Source organism: Aplidium turbinatum, chromosome 17 (assembly GCF_918807975.1).
Source record: "Aplidium turbinatum chromosome 17, kaAplTurb1.1, whole genome shotgun sequence".
In the NCBI taxonomy this organism is placed as follows: Eukaryota; Metazoa; Chordata; class Ascidiacea; order Aplousobranchia; family Polyclinidae; genus Aplidium; species Aplidium turbinatum.
In genome coordinates, this window is record NC_137488.1 from 2,047,096 (window position 1) to 2,059,235 (window position 12,140).

The window sequence follows — 12,140 nt, forward strand, 5'->3', positions numbered from 1 at the left end:
CAACACATAAACTCAACAGACAGGAGACAGCAGCCTCAAGCCAAACAAAAGAGCCGCATTAAATAACGACTCACTGACGTCAACACCATTCGTCGGAACTGTGTTCCAAAAGCTAGTGGAATTCGCTTACCACAGCGAAGTCGCAGCATCAGGCTAAAACAGGTCGTTAATATCTACTTTATGAAATACTTGCTGTTGTTCGAAACGTATCTGTATGCACAAGAGAGTTTGATTCAGATGTTATTGTTATGCAATAAACTGTTGCATGGGTAACAGCAGCTGCGTATCTTGATTTATGCTGGATAGCCGCTGGTTACGACATTTTACTTTGTGACGTCACAAACGTCGCACGCTTCCAAAATTTCAACTTAAAAGTAATTAGGCCTATTCGCCTTTGAGGTCAGATCTTCACTTCGATTCTGTTAAGTTGACTGCCATTGCCAAGTTAATTCAAAACATCGGTATAACCCAATTGAATTGAATTAATGCCAGGCGGAAAAACTGAGTTAGACCTACTCGTTCTGTAGTAGGCTAAAGTCCCGAGAGAGAGAGAAATAACTTTATTTGTCAATCAGATTCTATAATAGTACGATACACAACAATCTTACATCACAATAACAAACAGTTCATGAGCATAGAGGAAAGCATAAGTATGCTCAGTGTTAACAAATTCAATCTGATTAACCAGGAGCAACGAAAGACCAGTTGGTCGTTTAGTCAGCTGCTCCCAACTGAAGACACAAATGCAACCTGATTAACCAGGAGCAGCGAAAGACCATTTGGTCGTCTAGTCAGCTGCTCCCAACTGAAGACACAAATGGATTGAAGAAAGCACTCGAATTGGCGAATGGCATTAAACAATAAACGGCAATAAGCCAGTGTTTGATACTGTATAATCAACTTAAACAGCGTAATTGTTTGTAAAGGTAGGCCAAGTTGCTTTTTCTTTTCATGTAGGGAACTAGTTTGTCATCGTTTTTAAATAATGTAGGCTACCGTAACTTTAGTTTATCACTGAAGGCTTTGACGTTGGAAAGTGTGTGTATTTCATGTGGGATTTCATTCCATACTTTTGGACCCTATCGCACTTTGAGGCTAGAGCTTGACTTCTTCGTTTCAACCCTTGGCAAAAAATAGTTATTCTGTTGAGAAGATTTTGTGATATGGTAGTGTATTTCTCTTTGAGTTTGGAAGTAACTGAGTTTATTTCGCAAAGCATTCCGAATGCCTCCTCCTCCTTGAAAAAATCCCGCGTACGCCTGTGGGCCTTCATTTCCAGATAACGTACCACACTTGTAAAAAAACATAACAACTATTCATTTTTAAATCATTGAAAGCTATTGGCATGACATTGCTACATGTTAGAATTGACGTTTTTTGGCTGTTTCTGTGCTTTTTACTCCTAACTAGGATAGATATGTGTGCTTTCAGCAGTGTCGTACGTTGACGGCGTCAACTTTTTGTTGACGCTGAGGCTAGCGCCGTCAATTTATTTTTCATTTGGCGGAAGTGATAGCGCCGTCAACTATTTTGCCGATTTTAAGCGTCAAGCGCTAAGCGTCATTTTTTGTTTTCATGGAAAATCTTGTTTCACAATAAGAGTTTCACAATGTATTCTGGCCAGCCCGACTCATCCGAATTACCGGCTTTTGCGTTGGTTGGAATGGCTCCCTGGAATACATGGGGAAGAAGTTCGCCAAATAGTGATCACTCATGTATTGAGAACGATCGAGGGATCAGAGACAGAAAGCGAAAAATCCATGAATGGCATCGCGGACGTTGAATATACTTTATTTCAAGAGCTCTATGCCTCTGAAAAGAGCGGTGTTGGTGCAGTGGACCTCGTTAAAAGATGTAGCCTATACATGCTAAACTATCACAGCACGCTTGGCACAGTGATACCTTTCCGACTAAACGTTTTCAACTTGTTTTTGAAATACAACACACCAATACCAACCAGCGCTGCTGTGGAACGCATGTTTTCACTTGGAAATGACAATATGCGCAGGGGCGCCGGAAGCGGGGGGGGGGGGAGCGGATGCCCCCTGCCCTCAAATTTCTGTGGATGGGGAGGGAAGAGGGGGCAATGGTGCCATTTTAAGGTCATGTAAGCTACTGCACACTTTGCAATATAAAAATTTATGCTATTCGCTTTTAGCCTAATTATAATATTATTCTATTTTTGCCTCAAAATAATATTCACGACACAAAATTCTCCATCACAGTAAGTTATATTACATCATTATAAAATAGCATGATGCCCTTCCGTGCCATTGTTCTTTGTATAGCGGACACTTGTATCATTACTCGATAATGAGCTGACAGATGAGCATTATCGGTATGTCTTATCTTAAAACTTACAAAAAAAAAATTGGCCTTTCAGCAACAAAAGTGCCATTTTTTCATACTCCTGCCCATCCAGTCAAAAATCGCTCCGGCGCCCCTGAATATGCGTCTCAAACGCAGCAGATTGTCAGACAAACGTTTTGAAATGCTTGTTTTTCTGCAAGGAAATAACTAATAGGCTGAGCAGCTAATTACAATACAGTCTCAAAACATAATACCTGCTCTTTATTTATAGCTATTGTTAGCCTGAACTTGGTTGAAATATTTCCGTTTTATGAGACGCTGGCAAAAAATAGCGCTAGAAATTAGCGCTGACGCTGACAATTTCTTTAAGAGCTTACGCAGTCCTTTACGCCGTAAAGTTTTTAGTCAATTCGCGCTGACGCTGACGCCGTCAAATTATTTCAATGACGCGTACAACACTCGCTTTCAGTGGGTTACGTTGGACTTGTCGAAATAAATGTTCACGAAAACAAACTGAGTGGTGACTAGAGGAACATGAAATCTATATTCCTCGGACGAAAGAGCAGTGCAAAATTCATTAGTAGTTAAGTAGTCAGCACTCGGCACAAGGCTATATTGAAATAAATGTTAGGTTTTTAATGTTGCCGGATAGCCTGACACCAAATCAACTTGTTCGATCCTATACTACTGCTTCAAAAAAAATTCTAATCACACTTTCATTTGGCTTTTCATTGCAGCCCGACTTCAAAATGCGTCTAGTATCTCAAGCGCCAGTGCTTTCTCTTCGCATTCTTCATTGCTTACAACAATTTGAAAGCTATACATTTGAATACAATGAAGGAAATTTCTAATGTGGGAGATTTTTACTTACATTGACTGCATCGTTAAATAGGCAAAAAGCTGAGCTTCTGGGAACACTTCTCTCAAGGGACGACATCGACATGGAGACGACATCGACCTGGGACAGGCTTGCCAGATTGGCCCTTTTGGGGCAAAATTTGTGAAATTTGGCCCTTTTTAGAGGTAGTTGGCCCCAAAAAAAGTTGTTTGGCCCCTTGTTTTCAATATTTGGCTCTTTTTGGAAGCAGTTGACACATACTATCAAACTAGCTATTTAAATAAATGTCTTTCGGAAATTGAGACTGAAAAGTGTTATTACGATTTTTTAGACAGTGTTTAGCTGACAATGTTTATGCCAATGCCAAAGATTCGAGTGGAAACACTGTAGAAGATGAAGATTTGGAATTGTTCTTGTAGGCTCTAGGCTGTGTTGTTGTAATGTTGTAACGTTATTAGGTCTACACTAACAGTCGTATTTGAGTCTTATAGCTTAGGCGGCCTAATATCAATAGGCCTACCCCTGAGAAGCGTAATAAATGATGACAAATATATGTATCAAATAAAACCTGCTCAGTGCTCACAACAACTCACTAGACTAGCCTACTGTATACCAGCTGTACCTCACTGACTACAGTAGCTGATGCAAAAAACATTACCTTATCACTTTTGCATTGCAGTGTGGACCATTTACCGAGGATCCCAGAGCCTTAATACCGTGCAAGCTCTGTACAAAGTTAAAAACCTAGATTTACCTAAATTTGAAAAAAAACACCTTAAAACCCAGATGTGGTCAAAAAAACCCAGATCTAGGTGGAAAAACCAAGCTCTGGCATCCTTGCTTTGGAGGCGTCCTGTTTTGAAGTCACAAAAATATGGTAAGATTAGCTATAGCGAAATCGATTCTCAGTAAATTACACTAAGAGGTTAGATTGTTGTGCAAATGCCAGCATTGGATGAATGCAAAATAGTTCAGTTTGTTGTTATTTCTGACCATCACAATGAAAAAAAAACAATATATGACAAACATAGCAGAAGTCCAGAAAAAGGTAGAAGTGTTTCAGTAAATAGCAGTAGCCTACCAAGTTTCCCCAAATTAACGTTTTCGGCAAGACAAGATACAACCATGGATGTGTAGGGACCCGAATGAATTTCCATTGTTTTTAGCTTTCTACAAAATGTAAGTCTCACATAACATTTACGTTTCTTAAAAACTCACTGAACCCAACGGTGAGAATAAATAGCTGCGTTTCTTAAGAAAACTCACTTGCTGTGCACCGAGATAATATTGATGGATCATTTTTACTCAAATAACCTTTCACCGGCAGCTTACCTCAAGTGATTCTGTTTAATGGCAAGTCATCGCTTTCAATCTTCTCTGCTTTAACAAAACGTTGTATCCGCAGTTCACCTCTGCGACGGAATCTCACCAGGAGTTCACTCCAGTTCGTAAACATTGTTGAAATTTGCCAATTTTAAATTACGTAACTGCTTTGCTTTTTCCTTTTTCTGAAAGCGGTTTATATACCTCTGCACAAAACAGTTTTAACAGAGACTCATAATATTACTGAAAATAGACTCAGACTCATAAGATAACTTTTCAAATTCAAAATCTGAATTCAATTCGAACTCACGAATAAAAGAACTTGAGACTCATTTGCGTTACGTCTGTTGCCATTGAAGCTTTGTTACGCCAGCAGCGGTATCTGCTGTCATCAGGGGAATAAACATTTAAATTTCAACAAAACCTTAAACCCCTGCAGATATAAGGGCTGTGGAGTCGGAAGGATTTTGGCATGTAGGCCTACGGAGTCGTTAAAAAAACTCTGACTTAATACAAAACGATAAACAATAAAATTTTGTTTGCAATCTTTTTTCAAAATATTGTTTCTTGTTCTCTGTATTGCGCTAAATTTTAACAGAAAGTACAAGTGTTTGTTCTTGTCAGTTTTAGGAAAAATTGTTTCAATTTCGATCCTGTAGTCCCGGATTTCGATGGCAACTTAAGTGAAATTAAATTTCAAAAAAAAATAAAAAAGGGCAAAACTTAAAAAAGTGCTCTCATGACCCGGCGCCAACCTTGACCATCTTTCGAGATTGCCTGGAGCACGGCCTGGAGGTAGCTTGTGACCACCCATACGCAATGCGAGCAAGTTTATACCATAAATTCTTCCATGAATATTCAGCTCACGTAATCGCAACAAATGGTCGATGGTAGTCTACGAGTTACGTTTAATTACGATTGCGTTTCCATGTTAATTAAGTACAAAAAGGAGTAAGCTACACATCATACACTACATATGTCACAATAACTTAGGCTACGTCTAGTGGCGTACGTAAGGAGCCATGGATTTAGTATTTGCTTAATCTATGATAACATTGTTAGGGAAAGGTGAGGTAAAACGGACATTTGCTTTTTTTGAAAAAGCTACAAACAAAAATAGCACTTTTCACTATTTTTTAAAACTACTTGAATAGCCCACAAAAATTTTTTTTAGCTTTGAAAATTGGTGAACAATGGATCACTATCTTCCAAAAATGAGCTTTCTGCATATTTTATTTTTTGCTTATAATTACAGACTTTCTTAGGTACGGTAGCTTGTTTGGGGCAAAACGGACATATCGGCATCACTTGCAACACAGCCTAAAAGAAACAATATTTGTTTAGCATGAAAATTGTTTTCAAACAGATATCTAGATTGTTTTGGGGAAATGAAACAGCAAAGATGCATTTGTCAAGCGCTGTTTGACAAACAGTTGGTTTGATTCTATTTGAATAAGACTACTGAAGAAACTGGCTTTATGGCGGAGAAAGTTTTATATAAAATAACTTTAGGCTACTGGTCACCAAACCTGACTGTTTTTGTTCATGGATAGTCAATAGTCATTCTAACAAGTTCACAAAAACTTGCTTGACCTTGGCATCTAATTAAAAAAAATGAAACACGAGGCAGATTGGTCTTATACTATGTACGCCCCATGCCCGGGGCAAAACGGACGCCCAGAATAAAAATTATTTCTTGTAAATGAACAAAAAAATAAAAATGCATTAGGTTTCATACTCTGGGCAGTTGCTGCCACGTGACATGTTAATTCAAAATACGCAATAGGTCCATGATATCTAATTTGTTTGCTCAAATAGAGCACTTTGAAGTTAGCATGTCCGTTTTTCCACCGACTTCCCCTGTTTGCTTTGACAGTGCTATCCAAAACATATTAAAGTCGCACTCTGCTTCGGTAAATTACCGAACATTTTTTTCAAAACGGAAGGCAAAGCCTAATGCCCCTCTCCCACCCTGCGTACGCCACTGGCTACCTCCAATGTCCGGTTATATGCGCGAAATTACCGACAATTAAATACACACAAAGATAAATGTCACGTGGTTCACGACGCCATTCATTTTACGTCCAAACCCAACTTTATGATTTCACAACGTCGTCACTATATTGTTGAAACACAAAATGTTCTGCTGAACCCGGCAAGACGAGAATAAGATTCGATGCAAATGCAACAGAATGTAGGAACAATAAAAACTTGTGCAGGAATAAAATTGATTTTTTAAACATTAAACATAGATGAGGCAACACGAGGTTTCCCATGATAAAAAAAAATCCGCGAGATCTTTTCTTTTGTAACAGAATAGATAAATGTCGTGTTGGTGTAGTTCTACCAAGTAACCTCTCTATTAAAATTGTAATAAAACGCTGATTTACTTCATATTCATAAGTGCAAGAAGTCGATTATTGGTCTTGCAACAAATTAGCGTCACCTCATACAGCGAAACTAGAGGCGCACGACAAACCACGTATGGGACTCATGAAACATATTTGAACTTCATTAAACTCAGCAACAATAATTAATTGATGTTTCAAACGACATCATTCTCTCTACCACCAGCACACGTAGAAAATTGTAACGATTGTTTGAATTTTCCACATCGCTGCTGGCAGATTCGACCACAAATGATGCGTAGCTGATAGAATACACAACTTTGACAAAACAAAGTAACGCACAATTGTTTGATGTTCATGATCTACGAAATGAGGAGACTGAATCATCACATCAGCTCAGTACAACAAACTCCATATACCACGTCATGGATGCATGGATTGAAGACAAGTTAGGCCTCTTACATTTCTTAACAAATAATAGAAATAGGGGAAGGCAGGGCAAGACGGACATATGCTTTTTTAAACACATCAAGTTTTATACTCTGGGCAGTTGTTAAGTGACATGTTAGTTCAAAATACGCAATAGGTCCATGATATCTAATTTATTTGCTCAAATAGAGCAGTTTGAAGTTAGCATGTCCGTTTCGCCCCGCCTTCTCCTAATTAGGATATTTACAAAAAATCGTTTCAAAAATCAGAAACAGCAGACCAGTTTTGCTCAAGAACCCACATGATGCAAATCCACATCTGCCGAAGCAACAACCTTCGCAAAAACGTATCAGGGTGTGTGACGTTTTGTTAGCGTAACTTCTGCGTTGTTTTTGCGTTTATTTTTGTCTCCGTTTCATTTTATTTTTGCCATTTTCTATACTAACCATTCAATCCCTACAATATATCCCATGTGGAACCTTGACCTAGGTAACCGAATGCTCTTTTGTTTTTCGGTACCTCCACGGTAAGCATATTTTTAATCTGTATGTCGCTGCAGCAGATGGGGTGTTTTGACTGGTAGACTTCACTGTAGGACAATTTTCCCTATGAACCAGTTGACTGCAGTCATTGTGACCCTTCTAGCAGTCAGCCAGACTTGATTCTTGCTTTCAACTTTGTTTGATCAGAATGACTGCACCAGCCAATTAAAATCTTAACTTCTGATTGGTTAATTAACCTCATCTGCTGCAGCGACCTTCACATTACAAATACGCTCACGGTAGGCCATAGCTTTAACATGAATAAAAGTAATGTGCTCCACAGTCTGCTTTTGTAGGCTACATTGTGTCGAATGTGGAGCAATAATAAAAGAAACTTCATTGATTATAAAAAGAGTGTTTTAACACATTGAATAATAAATTTCGTACTTTTCAAACCCGAGTGACAACTGGCAATGCTAAGTAGAAAACGAGATTGACCCGTTTCTTGTGATCAGTTGGATTTTCATTATTTGCAAGAGATCAACCCATGTGAAGATAGTCGATATTACGAAGATATGGACGATAACATTGTCTGGGAAGTAGAAAGAGTTGTTAAAAGTTAAGAAGCCGATGAAAGCAACGAATCTCTGTTCAAGGAAAGAACTTCACTTTCTTTGCAAGGGTGCTCTTGAACTCTGCCATCTGAACAGCGAGCTGCATGCTTTCCTCTCCTCTCTCGGCCATCACAGAGTTGTTGACCTGAACGTACAAACACACGTTATGAAGATGAAAAGCCATGGATAGACCACACGCTAATTCGTCCGTTTCTTTAATATACAAAATTATTCAAAGTTGAATTGTTCTTGATCAACCAAGAACCGGCCAAGAAATAGAAAACTGAAGAATTTAAACCGACGGGTAGTGCAGACCGACGGGTAGTGCAGACCATGGGTTATGAGGTGGGCATTCAAATTTTTAAAGGGGGCAATTGGATATATTGTAGAACTATGTACATTGGTCTGTTGTATGTACGTATAAGCGAAACTACCACAAGATAAAAAGTAACAATATGCATTTATTCCAAAGTTTCGATAATTAAACACGAATGACTTCTTCGAGGATACATAGAGCATGACCGTATTAGAACACTGAACCATGTTTCTGTAAATAAATAAATATGTAGCCTACTACCTTTAGTCGCACCTTACCCGGGGTCATCTGTGGGGCATATTTCTCTTGTGCATGGCACCCTTTTTTCAAAGTCGTTATATCTAAGTTATCCCTGTAAAAGTCTTTCCATATTCGCTTTAGTCAGCTTTATCTCTTTTAGATTTCAAACTATCACATGTTTTGCCTGTGCAGCCCAGTCTACCAAACCGGGACGTGGACCTCCACTGACCAGCTGATTGTCGGTCCAAAGCCCGGGTAAATGGGAAGGGTTGGCCAAAGGAAGGACATCTGGCCGTAAAACCTATGTATGAAGATGCAGATTCAATCATTAACAGATAGGATTGGGGCATACCCAAGAAGCGACGCGTCGCAACATCGCCGTGCAGCTGCGAGAAGCGAGCTACCATCTTATCAATGGTGGATACGACTAAAGAAGCTAGCTATGAGAAAAATATGAAGAGTTACGTATAAGTAGGAAAATGGTATTTAGAAGTCTGTACATCAGAACGATGATCAGCAAAAGTAGAAAAGTCGTAGATATGATCAAGAGACGAAAGATTGAAGTACTGTGTCTGCAGGAACAAGGTGAAAGGCAGAAAGCCAAAGAATAAGAAATGGCTACAAATTATATTACATGGGAATGGATAACCGACGAAATGGAGTAGGAATTGTTTTGAATCCGGAGATAAAAGAAGATAAACTTTTACGAGTAACCGGGGAATCAGATAAAGTTATATGTATAAAAATTGAAGTTAAAAAGATTCTTATTAATGTAATCATTGTGTACAGCACCCCACAAGTTAGTTGTGGGGTGTAGGAGGAGGATTTTTGGGAGCTTGTTCGTAGTGTTATGGTAAAAGTGCCTGATCACGAAGGAGGAGTGTGCGTAATAAAATATTTTAACGGACACATGGAAATCTGAGCTCAGAAACGGAGGTTAAGGGAAGAGAACCACTGGACCAGGTATAGTTGATTTCTCGCTGGCAAATAACATGGCAGTGACCAACACTTATTTTTGCAAAACATTCCCTGAACTCTCGACGCACAGTAATGGAGGAATAAACTCACAAGTCGACTACGTCACGTCAAGTCGACTACGTCACGTCATGTCGACTACAGCAGGTCATGCATGTCATGCAGGAAAAGTGAGCTGCAAAGAGTAAAAGACTGTGTGTACTACCACATGAGGCAGTGGCAACGCAACCAAAGCTGTCGATACGTAAAACAATCAGAATTTTAAAAACGAAAGAAGCCGATGAAGATACAGAAAACTCGTTGGTAGAAATTAAATTCAGAAGATCACCAGAGAGAGTTTGTGAAGATGAAAGAAGTCGTTTGTAAAAAAAATACTCTGATGATTTTTAGCGAAGCAGAGAAAGGGACTGCAAGGAAAGTAAGTGGATACATATTAGGCAAACCAGGAAAGAAAATTTAGAGACATTGTGGTGGAATGAAGAGGTGCAGAATGCTATCAAGAAAAAGAAGGTGCAAGAATGAAAGAGACTGAACAGATGTGACCTAACTACCTCGGCATGCAAGAGTGCAAACAAAGAAGCAAAGCGGGAAGTGGTGAAAGCAATGAGTGTGGGATATAAAAACCTGTACAAAAAACCTGGAAAATAAACACAGACAGTTGAAGGTAACCCGAAAGGCCAAACAAAAGAATAGTCTCCCAAGATGTTTACCAAGCAAAGATGGTGAAGGATAAGAACGTACTGATAAGTGATGTAGAAATTCTGAAAAGATGGAAAGATGGATGGAAAGAATACTGTACAATCAATTGATGAATGTCGAGAATCTAAGAAAACATGTGACAATAAACCCAGCAGTGGATGAAGATGTAACTGAAGTTAAGGAAAAGATAACAACTGCTTCACAGAAAATGATCAACGACGCATTGCGTACTGTGACTGATTACCTGCGCCCAACTCCAACAGAGTAATTACCGATCTTTGCAAACATCGAACATGTTGAGCTTAGCCGAAAGGGAGCCATTATACACCTGGCTTGGAGGGCAGAAGATTCTGGTCACTTGCTCCACGCAAAACTCAACGTCCCTCCTTACGAATCTGGTCAGCGATTAAAGTCAAGACACCCTCTTCTACCAGCTACCCATGAACTATTACAACCATTCAGTAACTTTCCCACCAGTGCAGCACATTACATGGGTTACACTTGGAACATAGCATGGTGTGCCACCGATACCAAACTCCATAATTTTATACCTCACCCAGTGACGCGCCCCCTGGTATTATGGATCTGCCCCGGCAGACGTGGGTCAAGCTCAATAGAATTCAAACAGGAGTCGGCCGCTTCCATTCCTGAGTGGGGTCTGGTTCCCTCATCAGCCTGCAAGTGTGACACGGAGGAACAAACTGCTGACCATGTCGTTCTTGAATGTCCCATTTACAAGGCGCCAAATGGAATGCATGGTATAGCAGCACTGGACGAAGCTACACTCACCTGGCTTTCTATCACCTGCCCTGAAATCTGAATAATCATGTCTCACACGAAAGGCAGAAAATGAAACAAGGAAAAGTAGTTGGACCGGATGATATTCCAATAGAAGTTTGAAAAGTGCTGGGAGCCACTGGAACGAAATGGCTAACCGATGTTTTCCAGACGATAATGAAGACAGAGAACATGCCAGATGAGTGGAGAAGTAGCACTTTGATTCCAATTCTCAAGATGAAGAGAGGCACATAAGAGTGTTTGCAGACGACGTTGTGCTGTGTGCAGAGATGAAAGGAAGCGGAACAGATGCTGGAGACTCGGAGAGCAGTGATGGATGATGACGGTATGAAAATAAGCAGGCAAGGGACAGAACATCTCAAACCCCAGATGACAATAATGAAGAAAATGAGATAGAAACACAATTAAAAAAGTGGTGGAATAAGAAAAAAAATAGTTCAAATATCTTAGTTCGACAGTTCATGAGAACGGAACGAGCGACAAAGAGGTGATAAAGAGATGTCAAGTAGGATGGGGAGCGTGGAAGAAAATAACAGGAGTCATGTGTGATAGAAAGATGCCAAAAAGCGGATTGCGAAACTTTATAAAACGATGGTAAGACCAGCAATGTTGTATGGGATGCAGGCGGTAATCCTGACGAAAACACTGGGAGGAAAATGCAAGTGGCTGAAATGAAATGCTGCAATGGTCCCTGGGATTGACAAAACAGGACCTGGTACCAAATGAAACTGTCAGAAATCAAATGCAAGTCGGAGAGCTGAAAAATAA

General features: G+C 39.6%; 1 protein-coding gene across 2 annotated transcripts in view; it reads right to left on the reverse strand.

The window, feature by feature from the left end:
* The window catches only part of LOC145786338 (caspase-2-like), a 69,503-nt gene that overhangs the window by 22,852 nt on the left and 34,511 nt on the right, over nucleotides 1-12,140 (reverse strand). The window contains exon 14 of one of the 2 annotated variants that reach the window (XM_082597979.1): nucleotides 5,289-8,489. The exons of the other annotated variant lie outside the window; for it this stretch is intronic. Coding sequence (XP_082454105.1) covers nucleotides 8,382-8,489 — 108 coding nt within the window. The 3' untranslated portion in view covers nucleotides 5,289-8,381. Of the gene's footprint in view, nucleotides 1-5,288; nucleotides 8,490-12,140 lie in introns of those variants that run through there. 2 annotated transcript variants of the gene reach the window in all.